Genomic DNA, 26,039 nt, shown 5'->3' with positions numbered 1-26,039 from the left:
ACTAGGTGATCTTTAAAGGTGCCTTCCAACCCAAACCATTCTGTGATTCTGTGATTCTGTATTACTAAATCACCTGTTGTAAAGAGGTTCACAAACAGCTGCAGAGACCCACAGGGCTTATGGTGATCACAGTTTCAGCTCCTTGGTGGCAACAAAGATGCATTTGCTTCCAGAAGGTCAGTGCACCCACCTCGCCTGGGGTTGCTGCCCTTATGCCAACACCAACTGCCTGGGTTCCTCTGGGCTTGGAGAATTTCCTATTTCCACTGATCTCAAAGCTACACAGAAGTTAATAAAAACCCCAAACCCACCTCTCCCTGGAAAACCCTCTCACCTCATTGTTAAGTGGATTGGTGTAACTTGTGACATCTGAAACACTCAGGGGCTCTGGTAACTTTCAGGGTGGGAGAAATTGTAAAACTAGTCCAACATTTAAACTGCATTTCAAACACAGTTGATTCCTTTTAAGAATAAGCCTTGGAGGTGTAACTATCACTACTGAATCACTGAAATGTGATAAATAAAGTGAAGCAGTACAGTCATCACCAGGTTTCTGGTTCAGAAAAAATCCTCTTTGTTGTGCCTGTAAGTGTAAAAGGAAAGAAATAGTTACTCCTTTACGTAATAAAGTGGATTAAAAAGTTGATTTGAATTATGCTAAGCACTCACTTAACTTTTTAAATAGTGGCACCACCTGGGAGATCCATAGTATGTGGCAGTCACTCTCCAGATAGACCAGACGTGGTGCCCACAGCGACCACCCTCATACTGAAGTGTGGAATTGTGCGCGCTTAAAACAGCCAGGACTTTAACTGAGCACTCTGACTTTCAGCTGAATTAGCCTAATTTGAAGCAAACCGGAGTCCAGCACACAAGGAGTTCACATAGTAGCCAAGTTTGTCCAACAAAGTCTGGTAATCAGTAGTATGAGGACTGGGGAAAATGCCAGCCCAGGGTAATGGTGGACTCTGTTTGGGCAAGGCTCCTGCAAACTAGGCATGATCGATAACACAGAAGATGCTGAAATGGGATGCACAGGGCATGAAAAGTGTGGGGTGGCCTTTGCAAATACTGCCTGCTGGAGAATTAAAGGAGTCTCACTGGTCCTTGCCTAAATGTGAGGCTTGCTGGGGTCGCTGGGCAGGCAGGGAGCAGCACAACCAGAGCACGCTGCTTAAGGGATGTGTATCAGCACGTGACTGGCTTAGGAACAGTTCACCAAGCACTTCATATGCAATGAGCAAGTCTAGGACTTCTACTGGAACTGCTGAAACTGCGGCTGTGTGGTGCTTAGTTGCTGCCTGGGTTCAAACAACAACATTCTCCTTCCAGCAATTACAATAAAAGTCCACTTCCTTCTCTGCCCAGGTTGTCCCCAGGTAGCACCAGCAAGGCCAGATACTGATGCCAGCACCACATTTCACAGCTTCTCTGTCATTTGGGGGCACATGTGCCCAAAAGCAGCTGATCACCGTGTGTGCCTGACCTGTAGACCAGGTTGGAGGAGAGAGGTCCCTTCTGCAAAGTATGTGTTTAAAGCACAGACTTGCCTCTCCCCCCTTCCCAGCCAAAAGATCCTCCAAGAATACACCAGGAAAGAAAGTGTTAGAAAGGACTTGTGAAGATGTCCCTCCTAAGCATCTGAACTGCTTGTGAGCTGTGGCTTGGCCAGACAGGGTATGTGTGTTAAACCCTCTGAAAAATTCACATTTCCATGGAAAGATTTGTGCAACAAGGCTGTTCCTGTCTTCTGATGGGCTACGTGGAATGGGATTAAAATGCAATTTCTGTAACTAATATAAATAATAGAATATGTTGTTGTAAGCCAAAAATATAGAGTGGTGGAGTGTTTTTTTTTTTACTTTGAATTGTGATGGTTCATTTAAATTAATATCATCTGAATGTTGTGAACTTTAGAAAGCCACAGAGGTAAGCAATAAATCTGCTCTGATCTGCATGCATGCCTTTTCCAAACCCTGCTGTTCTCCTAACCTGTTTGTTCTGTGCCCAGTTCAGCTTTGCGCTGCTGTTGGAGTGTTGGTGAACTTGCATCGCCCGGCTGGGCAGCTGCCTCCAGCCAAGCACCCAGGAGTGTGCAATTAGCCGTGCCCCAGCAGGAGCCGGGTGCTGGGAGCCACACACGAATGCCTGGCCTGTAGCTCAGCAGCTACCCTGCCACAGAGCTGCAAAAAAAAAAAAATAACAACAACTAGGACTTATTTCACTTGAGAATATTTTTTAACTAGATGCTTTTCATTTAAAGCATTATATGAGCAAACCTTGCTGGTACATTTTAGAGATGGATAGGGTGTCACTGGTTTAATCATGATCTTAAGGTTTGGCTATGGCGGGGCTTATCATAGCACCTCATCACCTCATTGAACATGGAGTCATATTCACACTGCAAGACCTGCGAGATTTAATAGGATTTAATCGCTGTTATGGACTAGAGCACTTTTGGCTGATGCAGTTTCTCTAGACTTGAGCTGAAATAACTGCAAGACCTGGAGGTGTCATGAAGCTGTGGCTCTGAGAGATGCCTCGACACCCCCAGTGCAGTGCCATGGGCAGGGCAGGCACCGGAGGAATCCTGGCAAAACTTCAGGCCTTTTCACGGCAGCTCCTGTTCTGCTACTGCCAGATCTCCCCTTAGTATCTGTGAGTATGCATTTTTTCCATAGTAGGCAAACTCAGTAGAACAGGTGATATAGAGAAGTGAGAGAGAGGGAAAGGTAACAAATCTGTCAAGCAGAAACAAACTGCAGTGTTTGAACTCATAGCACTAGGTCTGGCCAAAGCTCTAAGCCTGGCTTTTGGAGTTCAAATCTTACAGGCAGAAAGTCATCTGGAACAGCTTTGAATTCTTTTCTTTATCATTTTTTTCCTTAATATTCCTTGAAGTGCAGCTGAAGCTGGAAGAAGAACAACTGGACCATGCATTCACACCACATAGGGAAAGTGTGGCTGGTCCCGGGAGCCGGCGCTGCCTCCTGGTCGGAGACACTGGGTGAGCATCCCCCGGGGTGCACGGTGGTACCGGCCCCTGCTGCAGCAGCGGCGCAGCCGCACGGCTTGCTTTGCAGGCAGGAACAAAGTTATGCTGCTGATTCACACACAGCACAAACAAGAAAAGGCCCAAATCCTCTCCAGCTCCCAAAGAATCAAGTGAAGAGGCATTAAAAGTGATATGTTTGAAATCAAGCAGCACAGAGAGAGTTAAGAGGATGCTAACCTAAACTGTAAATTACAAAAAAAAAAAAAAAAAAAAAAAAAGCAGCATGTGTATTGGTTAGCTAATGGGGTACAAAAAAGGCAGTTTGCCCTTAGGGTGTCTGCCTCTGCTTTCTTTCGGTGGATTATGTATTTGTCCTTTGAACTGTTATGCACACCTGGACATAGCAGGATACCAATATTAGATATCCAAATTATCAAGCACTATTAGAAGCACTTCATAATGCTGTAATTTTATCAGTTTCTTAAATTGTGATTTCTGGGATAGAGCTATAGTTATTTAACATTTTATGTTCTTTTACCAGTTTTGACCATCTTGTAGCTGCTGCTCACAAGTACAACTTTTGGCATCTTGCTCTGGCTAACTATAGACTTTCCAAATGTTGTTGAAAAGGCAGTTTCTGTGCAATCTATTGTAGTAGATTGTTATTTTGACTTTTCTTGTAATTTTTCTTTAACCGATTTTCACCTATGGTACATACATTTGTTTTTCCCATACATATGTCCTGTCTAGTGAGAGGGCGTGACAAACTCTGTAGTCTATTTTCTAATGGCAAAATTGCTTCCAACTTTCTACTGGACTTTTTCTAAGGAATAGATGCCTTCTTTTAGCATTGTCAGATATCATGGACTTTGACTTAAAATTTTTCTGACATGGGGGACTGTCTCTACACAGGAAACTTTGTGCTCACACTGACATTAAAGGCAAAGTGGTGGAAAATGTGTGTGTAGAAAGTTGATGATATTTAAGAAAAAGAGTGGTGCTACAGTGTTCACCTTGAGGAATATTTTTCCATTTTGTAACCTTTCTGACCATATTCTTCTCATGACTAATGATCTTTCCAAAAAATCAATGGTGAAACTCTGAAAACAAAGCAGCAGCGTTTAGTGTCTTTGGAACAAATAGCAAAATAAATTACTCCATAAAAAAGAATACACTTGCTATTTTTAAGGAAGCACTTTCTAAGAAACTGACAAGAGCACAAAAAGTTCAGCCAAAATATCTGAGGAATTTTAAGTAAGAAATTTCTGTGTGAAATATTGTAGCGTGTGACCAATCACTTAAGCCAATCTTTGCTACAGAAAAGGCAAAAAGCTAGCAAACGTGACATCCATGTTTAGAAACAGCTCCTGGGGTGCCCCTGGAGATACAGTGCAGCTATATATTTAACTTCAGCCTAATATTAATCTCCTCCTTTCATCACTTTTAAGTAAAAATCTCAAAAAAATGTTTCCTTCCTCAACACCTCCCCTGGGTTTTCATCACCCAAGTGTCTCCTCCTGTGCCTCAGGCTCCTTGTTTTCCATCCTCTTCTGTTTGGAAGAGGGTGCTTTTGGGAGAGCACTGATTGCAGGCAGAGGCTGAGCTCCTGGCCTGCCCCACAGCTCCCTTTGCTGGTCCCAGTGAAGGGAAAAGCCCAGCTCACACCTGCAGCTGGTATTTTGCCACCGGAGGACCCCATGCCCCAGGCTCCCCCCCAGACTCCCAGCAGGTCAGGGAGGTGCCAGGCATCCCACGGGAGGCATGAGCCTGAGGGACCACCACTTCAGAGCCCACCAGCTATAGCTGTTACACATCCATGCCAAGAAAGCTCTTTCTTCAGCAAACCTGAGCTGTTTTACTGCCATCCCAGAGAAAGATATCAGGCAAGTGGCCAAACCACCTTGTTCAGGCTGTTTCTCGTTAATGTCCTGGGTGTAACGAGGGGCTGGCCTGGCCCTGCCCCTCCTTCCCCAGCCACATTTCTCCCTTCAACCCGGAGGGCTGCAGTCATGTGTGGCGATGGGGGTTGATCTCCTGTCAGATCAGGCTTTCTGGGCAGCCCCTACAGTCCCACCGCACTAAGGACAGTGTAAAAACAGATCCTTAGAGAGCTGTCCTTCCTCTCTGTGGCCTAAGCAAATCTTTTTACTTGGCTCATGGGTCCATTGACTAAATAAGACCAGCAAGCTCAGATTGCAACTCAAAATCTCTCACTCATTAAAATTAATTTTATGCTCCAAATGATGTGTTATTTTTTTATTTATCTCCAGATAATAAGGTTCCCAGAACTGCAACATAGCAAGGGTCACTAATCATTTGTTGAAGTGAATATTGTTCTTCAGAGCACAGAGAAACCATTTTCAATGCTTCCGAGCCACAGCACATTACAAACTGTGCGGCCCTTGACTGTTGGAAGAAGCAGCACCCAAACCTTCTACAGCCTGGACACAACACAACACGGGAGCATCGCCCTTCAACAGGAAACATTGCCAGGGCTGGACTATTACCTGCTTGGACAGAGGCTCTGAGAAGAATATCCCAGGTACTGGAGGCACCACGAATAGGGCACACCAGTTTGTCATGGTGGCTGGCGAAAGGAAGACGTGCTGGAAGGCAAATACAGGGAGAGGAACACCTGTCCTTCAGTGCTATCCCCTCCTTTGCAAAGGCACAGGAAGAAGTTGCTGTTCTGAAATATTTTTAAGAGCTGTGGGGCTGAAAGCAGAGACGGAGTAAACCAACCTCACTGTGCCACCATTTTATGAGGGTACTCTAGAAAAGCCACCATCCCAACCCAGCGCTGATGAGACCGCAGCAGGCCACACACAGAAGTACTCGAAAAACTAAAGCAGCATCTTTATTTTATACATAACTGTCCGTATAAAAAGTTTATTACAGAAGAGCTGTTTTGTTTACAATATATATTATATTGCTTCAAGCCAATGCAGAAAGTTCATACATTATAGTTCTACTTTGTTTACAATATATTACGTTGGTTAAACAGCACCACTGCAGTGTATTTTTAATACAAAATACTTTGCAAAACTCTAAGGCCAAAAATAACATTGAATTGAGTTACCCAGTTTTTAAATTAGGAAACTTATTTATTAATTTTTATTAGGGAAAAGTCTAAATACACAATAGCAATAATGTAAAAGGCATCTTTCTTTTGTCTTAGGCAAATTATATCTGTAGTCATTGAAATTATTCAGGTTAGCATCTACAAGGTTTTCTGCCTGAATATTGTTACTTAATTTTTGGAAAATATTTGCAGCTATATAATCAAAAAAGGAAGTTTAAACGTAACTGAAGTATAGTACAAAACACCATCCAAAGCACTGAAAGAAGCAGCCTATATAATCATGCTATAGAAGTATTTATAAAACTTAAAAGGAATAGTAAATATCAGCTCAGTGGTTTATAATGAAGCTAATAAAATTCCAGCCAGTAATCTTAACTGTAATGAACAGCATTTTAACATTCAATCCATGAGAGGTTAATGAAGGCTATGAACTTTGTGTAACACGAACTGTTTCAGATGTTGGAGTTCACCAGATATAATTGGATTCGGGTGGAACATGCCTCTCCTCAGCCCTTTTTGGCAAAGGCGTGTGCTGCCTGTGCTTGCTGCCTGCTGGCCTCAGGGCGCTCAGACCGCTGGCTCCGTACCCTGGAAAATTATCCAGTTCAAGAGAAAAGAAACCACAGGAGTGGGCTCACTACTCACGGCTAATATTTCAAGTGGAAACAGTCTCCCCCATTTGAACAAAGGATTTTGCTATGCCTTATGCAAGCGCGTGCCCCTCTCTGTGCACCCCAGGATGGACGAGGTGCAGCCAGACAGAAAGATGCACTTGCCTGGCCAGGGAGCCCAGGGGACCTGCAGCATGTCCAGGCTGTCGCTCAGCCCTGGGTGCACAGCCCACGCCGGGTGGGTGAGAGACATGCCCATCTCCCAGCGACAGGCTCTAAAGAGGGGTGTAAGCATCCCCCCGGGGAGAATCTGCACCAGCTACCTGAGCTTGGCTTTGGTTTATGGCTAAATGCAAAAAGAAAGAACAGCAGTGACAATAAACACCTAGGGGGGAAAAAAGGCAGTCTGAAACAGGCTTAGCAGAGCTGCTTTGTTGTAGAAAATGAAAACGAACAATAAAAATGGAATTCGAAGTATTATAATTATTTATAGTTCCATTTACCCATCTCATTACTTAAAACTCATGGAAATTACTTTGAAAATCTGAGTCCCTCATTTGATTTTTTTAACCAATTCTTTTTAAGAAAACAGGAGCCAATCATTTGAGGGAGTATGAAGCAAGTCTCCCAGATTAACTTTAAATCTCCCCTCAGGATCAGGCGATGTTTGGTTTTAGTCGAAAACAGTGAATTGCAGTGCATGCACTTGTATGTGTAATTTAAGCCCTACATAGGCACTTAAAATGGGGGTGAACCTGAGCTCCAAGTAATGAAGGTTGGAAAACCTTGGAGCTGACAATAATGTGTGGCTATTGACTCCTCATAACAAGGCAGTTACAAGTTTTGTTTTTGTTGTCCTGGTGATTACTTCTTTGGGGATGGTCACCCATAATACATATCTTTTTCACTTGCTATCTGAGTTCTTTATAAGAAGAGTATAACAGGAAGAAAAAGTTCATATTGACCTTATGAATTGGGAGTTCATATTGATTCATTTCCATGTACATTGTTCCTAACCATAACTTGTATTAATGGTATTTCTCCTTCGGAGAACAGCATGAATACTTAAATGCAGGTCCACTAACTAACAGAAGAAAAGTGGACTCCCCGAACCTAATTTCCACAGCAAAACCCATTTCAGTTAGATCATACTTATTTTTTAATGAAACAACTATATTTATTCTAATACATTTTAATATGATCCAAATCACAGGCATCAACAGCATTTAATAAAAATTAACATTCAGTTGATGCTGCAATGTAAAGTTCACATTTCTTATAGCTAATTGGTGGGGTTCATAGCTGTAAAATTTTTCAACTTTTTTATTATTGACTCTTAAAACACTAAATGTGAATCGTTAGCTAACAGTGATAAACATTAATAACTTATGGGAGGATGTACAGAATGTCTCTTGAAGCTCTGTTGATACAGCACTGTTGCACATGAAATATAAAATTAAACCTGACGTTCTTACTGGATATATCCAATTGTATTTCAAATAATTTGAGAGTCCTATTTTAAACCCAGCGAAATGATCAGTTGGTTCAATAGGTATCAAATGGACCAATAAGCACAACAGAAATTAATTTTGAAGACTTTAACTTTGCTTTGGGACAATATATTTTGTAGTCTGTGGAGCATGGGTGGGAAGAGGAGAAAACTGAAGTTGGTAAGCATAGATCTTGCATAACTCTTCAAGTTTTCCCCAAAGCTTCTACAGGTCATTTCATTTTTTCTAAGTTTTAATAAGCTTTAAAACCTGACAAAGCTTTATTTCTAAAAAAATATTACCCAACATTTTAAAGCTAAGTGACGTTGCTGAGGAGTACTGAAGGACTTTAGATCACTTCCATACTGTGGGTTGAAGACATGCAAGGTCATCTAGAAATCTGGTTGATACAAGACTCTGGAATTTCTAATACAAGGGTGATCTTGGTAAAATACTTACAAATGATTCTAAGGGTTTTTTTAAGTAGTTAAAATGATGGAAGCTTGAAAATCTTCACTTTATAGTTTGGATTAAAGATTAGAAAAAAAGAAGCATAGTATTATTAATGATGCTGGAAAGGCTCTTGACACACTCATTTCTGTATGGCATCAGATGCGTAAGATGTGTAAGACCCCTGATACGGACTTGGGGTCTGTTTCTCACTTACTTTTATTGCAGTGTCTCCCGTGCCAGCCTTCTTTGCACTGGCATTTGTTGGGCTCAGCACAGGTGCCGTACGGCCCACAGCTGGGTTCGCAGACAGCTGTAAGAAAGCAAGAGCATATGCCTGACCTATGGACATTCCTTCTAAGGACAAAGTTGCATATTTGCTTTCCCTGCTGTTCCTCATGATGGGTTGGTCCTGGTCCTGGCACGGCCTGGGGCTCTCGCAGTAAATCTGTGCCTTTGCACTGAGTGTGTGCAGAGCCCCAGAACAGTTCACCCCCTCTCCACCCGCAAGGTCTGGCTAAGTTTTGGGTAGAGACAAGCAGATTGAGCAGCAGAGCTGAGCATCCACCACAATCAGTGGGAGACGGAAGGTAGCCCCCAGCATCCCTCTCACAAAGTTTTCCCACTGGATTTTAATGTTACAATGTACTGACATTTTATTAAGCATTTCTCTGTTACTGAGCTGACACATTGCTGTTTTATAGAACTCAGAGTACAGAAGAGACTGTGGAGAGGCTTTTGTAAGAAAACATTTCTGGTTTCATAATTCCCTTAAGTCTGGTGTACGCCGTGTGTTCAGAAAGTAAGTTAACCTGAAATACTTTGACAACAAAAAATCAGTGCTGACATGTAAGAAGATACTGTACAGCCAGCTTGATGTTCCTACAACAAGGACTGATGGTGCGGCTTCGGTACTTACGCTTTGAACACAGGTCTCCCTGGTAGCCTTTGGAGCACTTGCATTTATTCTTACCAGTACATTTGCCTCCATTTCGACAGGGCTGATGGCATTTACCTAGAAATTGAAAACACAAAACCAGTGCTCTCAGTCCCCTGCACCTACTGGAGACAAGTGTCTGAGAAGCCTGCCTTGTACCTGAAAAACTCATCAGATGATGGTGTAAGAGTTTGCACTATGGATCCATCAGAAAGACTCTGCTGCAAGTCTGTGCTTCCAATTTATATGCATTCTTCCACTTTGAAAATATGCCAATAATTTGGCAGGGCCAAAGCCTGTGTGTCTATGCAGCTTTTGCCCAGATTTGTGCCATTCGGACTCTGCAGAGTCCCCCGTATGACCGGTCAGTATTGTCTCCTGCTCTCCTCACCCTTTGTGGGGGAAGCAGCACAGTCTAGACGTCGTGTTTGCAGTGGGATCCTCACCCAGGGGGAACAAGCAGAAGAAAATCTGGTGGTGTCCGAGAGAGATTTTAAGCAATAGGAAGCTCAGGAACTGACAGGTATGGCCTTTACTTGCAGACAATAAATAGACTGGCTGGGCCTGTCAGCTTGTAACAAGAGGCTGTGGAGCACCGTGATGCTGTGGATGGGATGGTGCAGTGAGGACTGTTCCACACCACAGCTTAGAAACTAAAGATGCATTCAAAAAGCATGCCTTTCTTTCCTATTTGCAAAGAACAGAGCATCTTTGATAACAGTAATTAGAACTGGCAAACATTTTTCAAGGCTTTTGGTCCAGATATTACTTTCCCTCACATTCACCCTTTGCCAAAGGAAGAGGCTGGGTCTGACGGTGCTGTTGTAGGAAGGTGTTTGGCCCTGACTCGCCTGGGATGGAGGAGGTCCACATTGATGGAAGAGATCCACGCTCAAGTTCCTGTTGGGCCTGACTCATACCAAAGGCCTTCCTCAAACTTAATGTCAAGTCTCCCATCACCAGACTGTTGATCTCTTGTTAGAATTTGTCTGCATTATTGAGCTAGTTAAATTTTCACTCATCGGTGAGCACAGCACCCATGAGCTAGGTCACCCCTAGGCTGAGGGAGGCTTACTGTCACATCCCTGGGTGCTCTTGAGCCACCAGAAACTACACCCTCAGTCCTTTTCCTTTTCCTTTTCCTTTTCCTTTTCCTTTTCCTTTTCCTTTTCCTTTTCCTTTTCCTTTTCCTTTTCCTTTTCCTTTTCCTTTTCCTTTTCCTTTTCCTTTTCCTTTTCCTTTTCCTTTTCCTTTTCCTTTTCCTTTTCCTTTTCCTTTTCCTTTTCCTTTTCCTTTTCCTTTTCCTTTTCCTTTTCCTTTCCCTTCCCTTCCCTTCCCTTCCCTTCCCTTCCCTTCCCTTCCCTTCCCTTCCCTTCCCTTCCCTTCCCTTCCCTTCCCTTCCCTTTCCTTTCCTTGTTTTAAAAGGATGTTAACTGAGACCTGCACATGATAATTTAACATCAACATTGGCTTGCTGTGCTGAAAACCTCAGCAAATGCACTCTTCTCATGATCACAGACTGTCCCCTTGGGAGCTCAATACCCCAGGCAGCATCTGCTCAGTTCTCCACCCCAGCAGACTTCTGTGATGCATGTGTGTATCATCAATATAAAAGAAACATTTGTTCCTAATGTGCATAATTATTTTAGTAGTCCTGAAACAAGCTTCATAAACAGCTGACAGAACAAACCATGCTAAGGAGAGTTTCTGCAAAAGCACAATTTCCCCACAGGAGACTCCAGAGAGGGAAACTTTAGGTATTCTAATTTACAAGCATTTGGATCCCAAGTAATTAATGACCAAAAGGAGCAATGATAAGGAAATCCATGAATTTTCCTAGTTCTTGAAGTAAACCTGGAGAATATGGGTCAAGGGATATGATACCAACTTCCACAGAGTTGCATTTGGCTCAGTAGAGCTCAATTAACTTTGGACTATTTTCACAGAATGAAGGAAAGGGTAATTACTCTCTCTGTTATTGACTGAGAAATGGAAAAAGCAACAAAACAGTTGGTGACAAATGGGGGAGGAATACAAAACAAAACAAAATTCTCTGGACTCAAACTGAAACACTAATTAGAGACAATGCATAACTATAGCTAGAAAAAAATCTGGAAGACTGTGAATGCTTGTTAGTATTGTAGACTGAGTCCAGAGCATTTCCCAGGAGTCTTAGAGAGTCATTCAACTATTAGACAAGCACTCAAAATCTTTAAACAATATTAAAAAAACAAAACAACCAAACAAACAACTTTGCAGTTTTCAGAAGATGGCTTTCTGCCTGTTGAAAGGTTTTTTCCCCTTATTATTTCAAGACCCCCATGACTGAATGTAGCTGGCCCTGGATCTAAGAAAAGACACTGTGTTGTGTTTCTCCTCTGGTGTTTCTAAGCCTCATCTAGAATTTCTTGCAGTCTTCCACTGTTGTGCTGGCACTGGTACAGTGCCCAGTGGTGGTAGCAGCGATCAATCACGGTCTAACAATTGCCGTCCAATCTTTACAAAAGCCAAGGCAAGTGCATAGCTTTCCTTGCTCTCATTGACATGATCCCAGTTTAGCTCTTAGCATACTGGGATCCTGATTTTTTTTTTTCTGTATTTTGTACATGAACCAGTTTAGTGCCTGTATTTAATTAATTTAATTTGAGTTGCACAGGTAATCCTTTGCAAGAAGCCAGAGTCAGTTGCACCTATCCTAAGCAGCAGTAGACAGTGAGCTTGAGCCCCTTGGACAGATCAATTAAATGGATTACCCTTAATTATACATGCTGTAATATCAGTTCTAACAATTCTCTCAAAAAACACCACTGACATAACATACAGGCTTCTCAAACTTTGAACCAAACCTTATTCGTCATCTGAAAAGTATCAACAAAGTTGGCTTCTTGGGGACTGAAGAAAGAAATGGGATTCTGTCCAAGTGTCAAATTTGAACTTGATGTAAGCAAAGGTAAATTCAGTGGAAACCCACACTGTTGTTCTTGCTGACATCTGACCTGAGCTTATAACAAAGGGCAATCTTTATTAAATTAATATCAGTAAAGCTTTGCTGCTTCTGTTTGGCTCAAGTGTGGATGAGGTAAAAGGAGTTGCAAAATGCCTTGTAATGCAGAGATACGGTGAAACATTTACATACATCTACTGTTTATCTACACATAAGTACTGAGCAAAATTTAGGTCTTACAGTATCTGTGTTCTTTCATTTGTTGTGCTGTATTGGCTGACAGCATGTTAGAGTTTACTTCCACGTGTTTCCAAAGTATTTGATGATACAATTTTCATAATTGTGAGAAGAATCTGTCTCTACTGAGGCATATTAAGAAATCAGCTCTTCTGTATCCCAGGCCAAATGCTGTTTTCCATGCTCCTGTGAAGGTGCTGGGGAATATTGGTGAGATTATTTACAGCAGGGTAAGCTCCTCGCACAGCATCCTGTTAGAAGCTTTAAGCCCAGAAAGAATGACCCGGGTGTACATTCTCAAAACCAAAATGCTCATACTCTATTCAAGTGTGGGGAACTATAGAATTAATCCAATTTAACAGAGCTGTGAGAAAACCCTTCTTTTAGTGAGATCAAATACTTGACAGATGACCTCCCAGGTCTGTTCCAGCCTAGCTGCATCTCCACCCCCAGCTTTACACAGCACACTTAGATCAACCATGAGCTAAAATATTTTGAATTGCTTTGATGCTGAACTTCTGAAAATAGCAAGTCTTTTGATGTTTGTGACACGGATTTTCAAGTTGCCATGTGAATGCAACTTAATATGTTACATGAAAGCTCTCAGCTCTTACGGTTCAGTCTCCCTTTTCCCCCAACCCTTTCATTCCCAAGTTATAGTAGACCTTTCAGAGGTGCAGGCTCAACCCTGTTCTGCTGTGCCCAAGTGCAAATTGCCATAACGTTCAAAAACAGCTGCTTCACACAGGCTTGGCACAGCAGCACATCTGTCTGCCACAGAGTATTGTGTTCATATTTACGGCTTGAGGGTTGTTACCAAGCCCAGTGAGTAGCAAGAGCAAAACAAGGTAGGGGGTGAGATAGTCTAGCAAGAAGTCAACCTATCTGTAGGAACCTCATTTGGAGGCATGTGGCATCTGACTCTGTGAGGGCTCCAACCTGCTGCGTGAGACCATCACTGGGACCCCAGCAGAGGCAGGTTGCACGTCATCATTCAGACACTGACACTACAAGATGACATAAGTGAAAGCAAGCACATGGAGATGTTACTCACTAATTTCACATTGGTCTCCTTCATAGCCCGAAGGACAAATGCATTTTCCCAGATAGAAGCATGTTCCTCCATTGTTACAGGTTGTTGTACAGTTTGCTGAAACAAATAAAACAGGAATGAACTAAGTCACTAATATGAACTCAGTCTGTCTTGGCCTTAATGTCTTCTGCTGCTCATCATAAATAAACATTGAGTAGGTTTAAAAAAGTTGTATTAACATCTATTCATCTGGTTTACAAAGGAAGACTGAAATGTGTTTTTTCCTACATAATGCTTTACATGGGCACACACACACGTCAATATAGAGACAAGTGAACAATACAACAAGATCCCCAAGGACAGATGGTGTTACATCTTTATCAATCCTCATGTGTAAAGGTTGTTGAAAGATCAAGTCACTATTGCTACTGAAACTGGCACTGTCTGATAAAAGGAGCACACCCTAAGACTGGAAGTTACTTCTACAAGAGGATACTTCACTACAGTTCTTACTTAATGCATTGACTAGAAAGAAACCTTTGTAAGTTTTTGCTGTGTGGTGACACAGATGTAAATGCTGGGTGTCCCATCTGCAAAATTACTTACGTTGTGTTAGACGTGACTTTTCACCAAACAGCTGGGATACACATTAATCCTTCAAAACACTGGGAGTGTTTCATTACAGTGCACTTTTGAAACATTTTTAAAATGCAGTAAATGTCTCATCAAGGACTAGATACAAGTCAGAAGGACATTGACAACAACAGTTTGTGCAAGCATACTTAAAGGCCTAGGAAGGCTCTCATTATTTTGCTGGAAAGTCTGCTAGGACGTTCTGCATTTAGTGTTTACTTCATCTAGTAAAGTCATAGTACAATAAATGCAACGTGATGTTCTGTAATCTGCTCTGCCATGAGCAGTTATATTTCTGCAGGAAACTGCTTGTTTTTTCTAGGTGGTAGCTTGGACTGTTCCAAATTGCTGCTTTGAACAACTGATTGTTTCTTTTTGTCCTTCCTGAGCCACAATGCAGCAACAAAAAATTAATAGCTTGCTTATTTTTTCATGTGTCCAGATGCAGCAAATTAATGTACTAAATAAATAGTAAAAGTAATTTTACTCCAGGAAAGTAGACTTAAAATAGAGATAATTATTTTTCATATGCCAGAAATACAAGTGAATTCTGTGATAGGTCCCACAGCTTTCAGTGAATCAACTAAAGTGATTATCTAAATTACCCTTCAGAGAGCTGGTATATATGGATGCCTGTACATCCAGCTGCGAAAGCACTGCAAATCCCTACATTCTTCCAGCAGCTGCCAGGTTATGCTAGAGTATCTGTTTGAAGAATTTGAAGAAGTTTTAAAACTTATTTACTTTGTCACTTGCCTGATTTTCCAAAATCCGCTCCTAGAGGGAAACTAACACAGGTGAACAAAGGGGCTGGTGGATACGGAGCCTGGGGGGTTTTAGCTGGCAGTTACCTTTGTCGCAGTTGATGCCGTAGAACCCCGGGGGGCAGATGCAGAGGCCGGGTGTAATGCAGAGCCCACCGTTCATGCAGCGAGGAGCACACAGCGCTGAGGAGCGGGAAGAACCGAAAAAACATTTCTGGTGTGACAGCAACTGGCTAGTTAAATACATAGCACACTGACTCTTTAAGCTACTTTTCCTTTTGCTGAATGTAGTAAGTCACCTTTGCAAAGCATCTTTGTTAATGGGTTAAATCAATTACACCTCTGGCTTGTACCTGGCAATTTGTATATAGTGTTACTAAAAAAGCAAAGACTAAATTAAGTTCAAATCTGGTTCCATATGTAATCAGAAATGGCTTCTTGTACAGTTTAATTCCAAACAGGGGAGAGCAAAGTGCCCACCTACGCCCTCTGGAGATTTGAAGTCCCCTCAGACCAGTCTTCTCTGTAACTGGACTCCGGTGCTGCAGCTGGTGCCTGAGCTCTGCATACAGGACTGTCTCTTTAGGGGCTGTGCTCAGAGGTGCCAGTAATTCAGTGGGGTGCCCCGGCAGGCTTTACAATGAACCCTCCCTTCTCCCTCTGCATGCCTGAGCATAAGCACGGCTACCTAATTTAGGTTAGGGAAGCCTGCCGCGTGGTCTGGTTTGGTGGCCCAACTGTTCTGCGTGCTCCCTGTGAACCCTCTCCAGAGCCCCTGTGCTCTCCCAAGACTTCTCTGCAGTTGTGGCCACCCCACAAAGCTCTTCCAGGGAGGCATGTCAGGGTCAATGCTTCATTTCGTGGTCACCCACAATTAGTACGTGCAGCGAGGTTGGGTCCTTGCTAGTGAGTTGAACAGCACCCAGGCATGGGGCCAAGGGAAATTGTGAAATTGTTGGTGCCATTCCTGGCATGGCTTTGTCCCCAGCTGACCAGCAAACCCTCCCAGGGGAGAGCAGCAGCCACAGGCTCCTCCCAGCAGCGAGTTTGGAGGGTTTTCTTTTGGAGGGTAAGAGAGTTTATTAAACACACAAATGTAAGCTGTGCCATGCCAGCTGGCCTCCAGGCCAGAGAACAGTCCCTGATCCTTTGTACTTAATATTTCGGATGTACCCAGAGCATCTGGGAGTGAAGGATGGCATTGGAATAGGATGCCCATGGGGATGGTTTGTTCAATCTCAAGTCACCCCAGGGAGGGTCTTCCACTGGGGGAGGAGGAAGGAAGTGATAAGAAGAGCTAGTTTCCTCACCAAGACACACCAATTTCCTGGTCCTTCACTCCTAGAAATATCATTTAGGACTAATAGTCACTAATGGAAGGGAAAAGGTGACTCTTTCCTTCATCTTTCCATCTTTGTTGTCAGCCTGCCCTCAAATTAGTTCTTATCTTCAAATTAGATCTTATCTCCAAATAAACAAACGCAGCACAACTAAATTCCTGTGCTTTGTTTCTCAGCTAGTCCTCATCAGCAGAAGAATTTTATTTAATCTTTTTGACAGATGGATTCTCTGTGATTAAGGATCACTTAACTATTGTGTCAGTTTTTGCTAAAAGCAATCTTTTAGAGAGAAAACATTTCTCTTGTAAGCAATTAATGTTTCAGTTAGACCATGGATGATAATAGTAATTCTCTTACATGTGTGGACTCAAAATATATGAAATCTTCAAAGTAGGCCATTCTTAATTTTAGGAGAGGCTACAGTGCAGTAGCTACAGTTTTGTTGAGATTATGGTAAAGAAGACAGTTGAGAAGATTTTTTTTAAAATTACCTTTCTCACAGTGAGGCCCGTAAAATCCATCCGGACATTCACAGACATGTCTTTCGTTGCAAAACCCTCCATTTCTGCACCCTCCTGGACATTCCGCTTAATAAAATATAACAACAATCTTAATTGAATATTATATACTACAGCTGTCAGCCAGCTCTTGGTTGGATCAATATATTCCTTTGACACAACAGTGAAAATATTTGCTGACAGACAGGCAAATGCTGACAGAAATGGAAGTTCAGCTAAGACGTCCTCAAGAGAAATTAGTTTCTTTTTTGTTAGTCTACAAATAGAGGTTTCACCACGTGTTCAGACAAATGCTCGATGTGCTTGTCGGCAGACTGTGCGTTTCTGTTGCTCTGCTGTTCTGTAGGTGCATGAGCAACATGGATGGTTTGCTCAATCCAGCACTTTCTCCTCTGTGCAGAAATGGGCAGGCAGCTCAGTGTAGGACTTACATTGTTGGCTAAACCTTTCCTCCGCATGCAGGACCAGTTTCAATTTCTGCAGCCTTAAGTATACTGCACTGCAACTTGCATTGCATTAATTACTACATCTGTTACAACTGAGGTAACAAAGTGATGAAATCTGTATTCAAATGAAAGAGTCAGCTTCAAGGCCAAAATGAAAAAAGGCCAGAAAGAAAGATGAAAGCATTCCTAAACAATGGTCCTATATCATTGTGCTGGGTTTGTGTGGTGGGGTTTTTGGTAGCAGGGTAGGGGGCTACAGCTGTGGCCTCTGTGAGAAGTTTGTTGAAAACTTCCCCAGCTCCAGGTTGGACCGGCCTCTGGCCAAGGCCGAGCCAATGAGTGATGGTGTCTGCACCTTGTGATAACGTATTTAAGAAGGGGAACCTGAGGGAAGGTTGGGACTTATGAGGAGGAGTTGGGATGAGGACACCTGTGTGAACGCTGAGGTCAGTGGAATGAAGGAGGAGGAAGGGGGGGAGATGCGCCAGAGCAGAGACCCCTGTATCCCATGATGAGACAGGAGGGCCATCCCCCCTGCCACCCGTGGAGGTCTGTGGTGGAGTAGAGGCTGACCTGAAGCCTGTGGAGGAGCCCACACCAGGACAGACATCTGAGCTTAAAGCAAGATGGGATTCTGAGGGGAGAAGCAGCTCCTGCTGTTGTAGTTCGGCACTGGAAGGACTGCAACATGTGGGGGTGGCCCACGCTGGATTAGCATGGGAATGGCTGCATCCTATGAGAAGGACTCACGCCAGAGAAGGTTCATGGAGGACTGTCTGCAGTGAGAGGGGAGCCACACAGAGCAGGGGAGGAATGTGTGGCATTCACCCCACCTCCTGAGAAGGAAGAAGCAGCGAGCTGACTGTAACCCCCATCCCCTGCCCCCTGCGGCACTGGGGGAGGAGGGAGAGAGATCGGGAGCAGAGCTGAGCATGGGAAGAAGGAAGGGGTGGGAAGAGGTGTTTTTGGAATGTAGTGGCACTTCTCACTGTCCCACCTTGTCTGTTAAGTGTTGTTTTTGTTAGTGTTTGAATTAAAGTGACGGTCTTTTACTTCCCCTAATGAGTCTGTCTTTTGCTCATGACTGTAATGGGTGAGACACCTCTCTCTGTCCTTATTTCAATTCCTGAGCCTTTTACTTTATTTTCTCTTTTCCAGTGCTGGGGGGAAGGGGTGAGCAAATGGCTGCATGGTGCTCAGTTGCCCTCTGGGTTCAAACCATGACAACTATAATCCAGCTCTTATTCATATCTCAACTATTGATCAAATACTGGTAAAAGCATTTGGCTATACTTCCTGGATTATACAAGGACAAGAAATACCTCTGGGTACCACCACCATCCTCAAAACACTGCAGTCCATCAAACAAGAGGCAAACTAAATTGAACCCTACGGAACCCCATGAAAACATGACTGCTGAGTAGAAAAACAGCTACTCAAAAATAGTTTCCCACATGTCCCACGGGGAAGGTGGCAGGCAGCAGAGGCTGACTCCTCCCATTAGGAAAAATTAACAACACTAGTGGTCAGTGGTACCAGGGCCACAGGGCAGCTTTAGCAGAGTAGACATGACCTTCTCATCTTGACGCTATGCCACATGTCACTCCGAGTGACAAGAATCAAAAACTCTGAGGTAGACTAATATGTCTCAACCCAAACTCAAAGGCCATCTATTAGCAATTGGCTGTAATGTTGGCAACACATCTTTTTCCTTTTCCTTTAGTGTGACAGTGCTATAAACATACATGACTGACAACACCTGCCAACAGCATTCTTGTCTCTTTTCCATTGCCTCATCAGAAAGTGCTGGCACCTACCATCCCTAGGCTATAAAGGTGTACCATTGATTCACACCAAGTGTCAACTGAATAATACCTGAGTTCAAACTGAAGCAGTTATAGCCTTTAAGGTGTACTTGTTTCAAGTAACAAGAAGTAGCAGGACGTCTATAAATTCAGGAGGATAAGGTTGCCTGAGATATTTTAGCAGTCCACAGAGATTCTTTAAACTGTAACTCCTGTTAATACAGAGGAAAACATAATCCTGGACTTTAAAAATGTGAATGATTTTCCCTTCTTCTAATATTTGAGTCAGGTGACATATCTGTTGTTTAGACTCATACACAAATTAACTTTTGTTTTTGAAAATTTAGAAAAATCTAACAGTTGATTAGAGCCACAGGAAATGATGGTTGCTATAACTAAGCACAGTGTTCTGCTGCACTCATGTGATTTTAGAATGCACTTCTATCCAAGGCCATAGATATATGAAGCAAAAAATGTTGCTTTAAAAGTAAAGCTGTTTGCAGTAGTAGTAATAGCGGTAAAGGCTTTCTGGTCTTATTGTGTTCCAGCACCATACGCTAGGACTTTCTGGAAATGCTTCTTTCTTTGTACCCGAATGCAGAGATGCTATTCATTACAGAAAATGCATACTTAAATACATATCATTCCAAGCAGAAAAATGGGAAAACATAATTTTTTGTGTGGCCACCTCTTAGCCACAACAAATCCTGTCCTCTCCCACAAAATTGCTCCCTTGTTCCCCTCACTTCCTCTGGCAGAGGCCCTTCTGGATGGCCAAGAATGACTGGAAACAGTGACTGGGGCCCCAGCAGAAGGAATTGGAGCTCCTCACCATGAATGACATCTTTCAGAGGAAGGAAACTCACTGCTACTCTAACACCAACTGGTAAGGACATTCTCATCCTTCTCAGCATCTGTCTCAAAACACTGTGGTGTCCACCTTACCAGACAGAGAGCAGGAATGGGAGTTATCCCAGTACATGCTGGAAGCAACAAGGTGAGAAAACTCCTCCAATTCCCACCTCTAGAGTTTGGAAAATCACCCTTGTGTCTCTCAGCTGGCTCTGGGAACAAAGGACTGAGACAACAATCACCTCCATTCTTCCTGAGAGGCCATATGATGTAATACTGCTAAATTGTTAAATAGTATATCTCATATCGAAATGGTAGCAACAACGACAACTAATAGCACAGAAATGATAACTTGGATGAATGCTACTACTAAACTGAGTCTGGAGCCCTCTCTGTTTAAGCCACATTTTCCCACAATACAGACATGTAACTCTGCTGTCCCTATTTGATTACCTCAACCCTATTTCCAAAGTTTATTAAGTTCAGTATCTTTGAACTGAACTGAAATGATAGCACATGGTTTATGTTGTATTTACATCAGACACACAGCTTCATACATGACATCTGACTGATTTTGCTTCCATTAAGACCCCATTTTCCTTCCTGTTTCTCTGCCCATTTCTTCTCCCCCTCCTCCACTTTCCCTGGGCTAATTGGCAGCAGCAAGGCTTCAAAGGAGACAAGCAGCTTTGCTACTTAGGTGCAGTGAGGTTTCAAGGAATAAACATCTCCTGCTCCTGCTGCTTGCTCTTTGAAGCCACGCTACAGCCAATTAGCTCAGAGGAAAGAGCACAGAGAAGAAAGTGTGGGACTGGGAATGAAGATTTAATAGGAGAAGAATAAAAATCTACATGCTTTGTACATCAGCCCTGTCATGGGTTAATGTGATACAATTGCACATGACATGGGATAACTGCCTTATCTTAGATATTGATTTTTCAATTTCCACAGCCTTAGTTTAAAGTGATAATTATAGTTGTTTGTAGTGTATCAAATTAATCCAGAAAGTCTTATTACATAGTGTTTATGATTCCTAGATTGGTTGATTAAACAGGTTCCCTCCTTTCCAAGTAAACACTGAAATAATTTCATAGTGCTCTTCTACCAGCACATCCTGTGCGTGTTTACAGCTTGATGACTGCACATACTGAAGACCAGCTTCCACCACCTTACCTGTATCCAAAACCAAGAGGTTGCCATCTGAGCTCCAGAGAAGGTAAAGCCAACTTTTGCAGAAATTTTCTGATTTAGGATTTTTGCATTTGGTTTGCAGGTGCAAGTTGAGATTTAAGGAACTGTTGAACCAGACAGTGTTCATTGAAGTTAGTGTCCACACTACAGATCCCAAAAGTTCAGTCCTCCAAATTATGTGCCATTTCTGGAAATGTTAGCCTTGTCTTGTTTTCACTGGACTAGCTCTCCTCCAAGCAATAATTTGCTAAGAGGTCTTTTTCATATAATACATTTCTGTTAACAAGCTTTACATGATGAACAGTGAACAGGAGGAGAAATGCCTCCAACCCAGCCTGCTAAGGGAAAAGGAGTTGACAGTAAGAAAAGGCTTAGTAAACACATAGTGCGTGAACAGGAAACCCACAGACAGAGCCAAAACATCCTGGCATTCACCACCATTGCTACACATTGTATGACTTTCTTTCCACCTTTTCTGGTCCTTATCCCAAATGAAACATAAGAATGTTAGGTGACCTTGTCTAACAGTATTCTGGCGCATTCTCTTTAGTGTTACCTTGCTGACAGGTTTTAAAGAAGATGGCGTTCTGGGGGGTCTGGAGAATAATATTGCCTTCTGAATTCATTATGATCACATTCACTTCAAATGCAGCAACCCCATCTTGTTTTCCAAGGCAAGGAAATCCAACCTGAACAACTTAAAGGAGAATAATAACAATAATATTCATACTTACATGCATATGTATCTATATATATATATAAGCGTACATTGAAATACTAAAAAATATATATAATATTTATATTTAAGCTTTAGAGTAATGACATTGATGAAAACCTACAACACAGAGATACACAGATCACCTTATTCATAGGCAGCTCCAGGACTCAAAGTGTAGCAACACAGGAGACAAGCCTGTGCTCATTTACTGACAAAACCTCAACAGTCTACAGCACAGACAGCCATCTTAACACAAACATACTTTTGCTTGCAGACGAGGCAATTTCTCATGTGGGGGTACCTAAGGATAAACCAAAACAAGCTGGTAGCCTACATTTAATTTTCTAAGCTGAGTAGATCACTTCTGAGTGTAAATTTTGCAGGCTCTCATACGACTTTTGCAAAAACATCTTACACATTTTGGAAAAAAAAAAAAGTTACGTTAGATATATTTTTCTGTTCTGGATATTGCAATTAATACTTAAATAAGATACTAATTTAATCAAAACTTACTCCATAAAGTGCTGGTAAGGTGGTATGCTTGATAAATAAGATCATGGGTACAAATATTTAAAAAGAAGACATAGACACATCACTCTGACAAAACTTGTTAAGTGTAATGATGTTTGGAGATTGCCTTTCCCAGAAGTGTATTCAAACACTTTTGAACTACAAAGAGTTTAAGTAAATAATTAAGGCCAGTAAATTAAAATAAGGAGTATTTTAATGATGAAGCAAGCCCAATACCTCAGAGCTATGAAATGCTCCACTGTGATCGTCACAAGTAATCTTAAATAATCTTCAGATTTAACGATTTTATCTCTTTTATCCTAAATTGTTTCTTCCTAGCTGCTCTGTAAGTTAGATCCAGCTAACAGAAGCTGTTTATTCATTTCTTCTGAAGCTGGCCTGAGATTTCAGAACCAAATATTGAGCTAACAGCCCTACATTTGGTTTGGTTTAAATTGCTTGTTATAAAAAATTTTGCAAGTCATAACTGGGCCATTTTTGTTATTTGTTGCCTTGGTATAATACAGAATAATTTATTGCTGAAACATATTCTGCTTCTGGTAAGTCCTAAGGACTGAAAGGTCTCTTGCAGTTTTCATTATAAAGCAATTTCATTGTTGAAGCACTTTTACACCAATCTTTTAAAAGACCGTTACAAAAAGCATGTAACCATGTGGTAAGAAGGAAATTCTTACAGTGGATTAAATACAGTTTAAATGCAGTGAACTTCTTAAACTGTAGTAACCTTCTCACAGCACAAGTGAAGGAAATCAGTGCTTATATTGGGATATGTGTGACCTAGCTGAGCAAACTGCAATGGCAAGGAAGATATGGCAGAAGTTTAATAATGGCACTGTAGTCATACCTAGACTTCACTGAATCAGTAGCAAACCCCTGAACATCCCTGAGATTTGACTGTGGGTTTAAATGCCTAGGGCAAAGACCAGGAACCCATTTCTTAGGGCTAAAGTCCAAGGAGACAGGACAGAAACCCCTTATTTGAGCACTCCCCACCCTGGAAGCATCCTTATTTTTGGACTTCCCATATGTCCAAACTCCCTAGGCACACAGAAATGCAGTAGAGGACCCTCCTGTGAGCAATAAGCACCTGGATCCTGGCTGAGCTCTGTGGTGTTTCAGAGATGAAATAAAGTCCCTAAATTCTGCCCGAATCCCTGCCTTTTTAAGCCTGTTTGAATAGTGCTAAGCACTCACCACCAGCACTACAGACAAAACAAAGCACAAAGCAAAAGTCCCTTGCATCCAGAACCACTGCCATGAACTCCCTTGGGCTACCAAAGTGCTGAGCAGGGCTACAGCAGGGCAAACCTCAGGTCTTGTCCCTGCTTCCCAAATTCAGGATTTCTCTCTGCGAGCCATCATCCCACTGCCAGGTTACAGAACTGCCTCTCCTGCACATTTATATTTCTGCATCCTCTGGAGTGCTTGCACTCAGGACTGCAGAGCAGATGGCTCTAGCAGGAATAAGGAAAATTCAACTAATTTGAAAAGGTACCTAAGGAAACCTAATGATTTATATCTAATTTAATTTTAGCTGGTGATTAGAATGCTCTCCTGGGATGTGGAGGATGCAGGTTTAATCCCTGTTGTCTGGGAGCTCATGCCTTTCCCTTCTGTTCAGGAAACCCAAAGTTCCCTAAATTGTCTCCAGCAGAGGCAGGTTGAGAGTAAATCCTGTGTGTCTGCACAGCTCTTCAGGTTTGCAGGCAGTTGCTTTACCCACTTAGTTAATATGCAAAAGCCACCTACAGTCTCAGGGCTGGGATTGTTTAAGGGACATCTCTGAATTACCAATCCCAGTAGCATGCAGGATCTGGAGAAGAGTGGGAGTCCATGCCCAGCCTTGCAGCCCACTGTCCCTCTCCACCAGCGTGGCAGAGTGAGCAGAGATGCTGTTGCACCCAGAGAAGGCACCAGCTTCTCCCACTGCTCCTGGAGAGAGTTTCAGCACCTTTGGTTGCTCAGCATGTATGTTTTAACGTGTCAACACCAGCAGTAGGCAGGAAGAGGAGGTGTTCTGAGCCTGGCCAAGTGGGCTAGGGGGAGCTGCACGAAATGCATGAAGCAGCACTGTGCCTGCAGCCCAAGCCCATCAGCTTGCACTGGTGTCACTGGCACAGCACTGCCAGATCCTTTTCAAGTCACAGGCCACTACATTTCTTCTGGGCACAGACCAATAGGTGATTTTACTCTCCCCAGTGTGGTGTTCAAGACATTAATCATTGCCACTACCAACAACGCCTGACTTCGTTTTGAACTTGCTGACCTCAGTTTGAACCACCAGATCTTCCTAGGCTTTCCCTTGTGAAATGAGCAGCCAGTGTCTTCTCACTGTTCAGGTGCCCACACTCCTCTTGAACATCTTCTTTTGGAAAAGCTGAGTAGTCTCAACTCTTTAAGCTTTCGTGGAAAGGCATCTTCTCCAGCCTTCTTAACATCTTACCATGTGTCTAGGTGTAACAATATCTGTGTTGTAAGCACTGAATCCAGTAGGAATCCTGGGATTTGGGGATGGGATTTTCAAATGAGTCCAAGGAACCTAAGTGATTTAAATCTCATTTAAATTCAAGGAGAATTTGATACCACATCTCGTTAAGTATATACTGAATTGGAGAAAGTTAAAAGAAGGATAAAAAGGCTGCATCCAGTAAGGAGCAATTGAGTAGGCTGCAACACTTCTGCCAGTCAAATAGAAAAATTAGGGGGAGCGTAACAGACACCTACAAAATCATGACTGGTATGGATCGGACCAACAGTATGGATTGACTGCTGTCTCCACCATTACAAGGAGTAGTGCCCATCAGATGAAGCTGTCACAGCCAGACTTGAAACAACGGGAGGGGGATCTTCATGCAGTAGAAGGCAGTGAACTCCTTGTCAAAGAAATTGGAGGTGCCAGAGGATAAAATGGACTCAAGGAAAGCCTGGACAAGTACGAAAAGAGAGATCTGTAACCTATGTGGGGTTATAAAAAAGACAAATCACTTAAGACTCAGGAAATCCTCCAGGCTGAAATCAGCCAGAGCTGAGACAGTAAACAGAAGTATCGCATATGCATGCCCTCCTTTTGTTCTTCCACAGGTCTTCTTATGGCCACTGTTGGCCATAAGCCAAAATACAGGCTAGGCAGGCCCTAAAGCTCTAAAGCCATCCTTATGCTTTATCAGTGGTAGGCAAATATCCTCAAAGAATTTTTAAAAGTCCACTAATTTTGACAAGACCACTGAGTTCAACTATCTCTGAGTAAGATATCTGTTAATCCTCATTCTTGTTTCCCACTCTCATGTTTAATACAGCTGCCTTTCCTCTTTTATTCCTCCTTAATTTAGTGTAATCTTTTGGGCTAAAATGCTTTTTCAAGAAATAACTTGCTACTGTTGATTTGCTACTAAATACAAGCTTGTGCCTGAATTTATTCTGACATGCATATGTGTAGAAAAATTGTTTAGCAATGCAATAGAT

The 26,039-nt window shown here is 42.5% G+C and overlaps 1 protein-coding gene across 1 annotated transcript in view; it reads right to left on the bottom strand.

Annotated features, from left to right (window-relative positions):
• Positions 1 to 5,827: 5,827 nt before the first annotated feature.
• Positions 5,828 to 26,039, bottom strand: part of WIF1 (WNT inhibitory factor 1) — a 46,287-nt gene continuing 26,075 nt past the window's right edge. Inside the window, exons 4-10 of the mRNA XM_042793414.1 lie at positions 21,885 to 22,025; positions 17,008 to 17,103; positions 15,264 to 15,359; positions 13,801 to 13,896; positions 9,548 to 9,643; positions 8,846 to 8,941; positions 5,828 to 6,665 (exon numbers count right to left, since the gene is read on the bottom strand). Of these exons, the coding sequence (XP_042649348.1) occupies positions 6,544 to 6,665; positions 8,846 to 8,941; positions 9,548 to 9,643; positions 13,801 to 13,896; positions 15,264 to 15,359; positions 17,008 to 17,103; positions 21,885 to 22,025 (743 nt within the window). The 3' untranslated portion in view covers positions 5,828 to 6,543. The remainder of the gene's footprint in view (positions 6,666 to 8,845; positions 8,942 to 9,547; positions 9,644 to 13,800; positions 13,897 to 15,263; positions 15,360 to 17,007; positions 17,104 to 21,884; positions 22,026 to 26,039) is intronic.

The sequence above is a fragment of the Tyto alba genome, unplaced genomic scaffold (assembly GCF_018691265.1).
Source record: "Tyto alba isolate M040663 unplaced genomic scaffold, T.alba_DEE_v4.0 Super-Scaffold_2, whole genome shotgun sequence".
Classification (NCBI taxonomy): Eukaryota; Metazoa; Chordata; class Aves; order Strigiformes; family Tytonidae; genus Tyto; species Tyto alba.
This window is presented reverse-complemented; position numbering and strand designations above follow the sequence as displayed.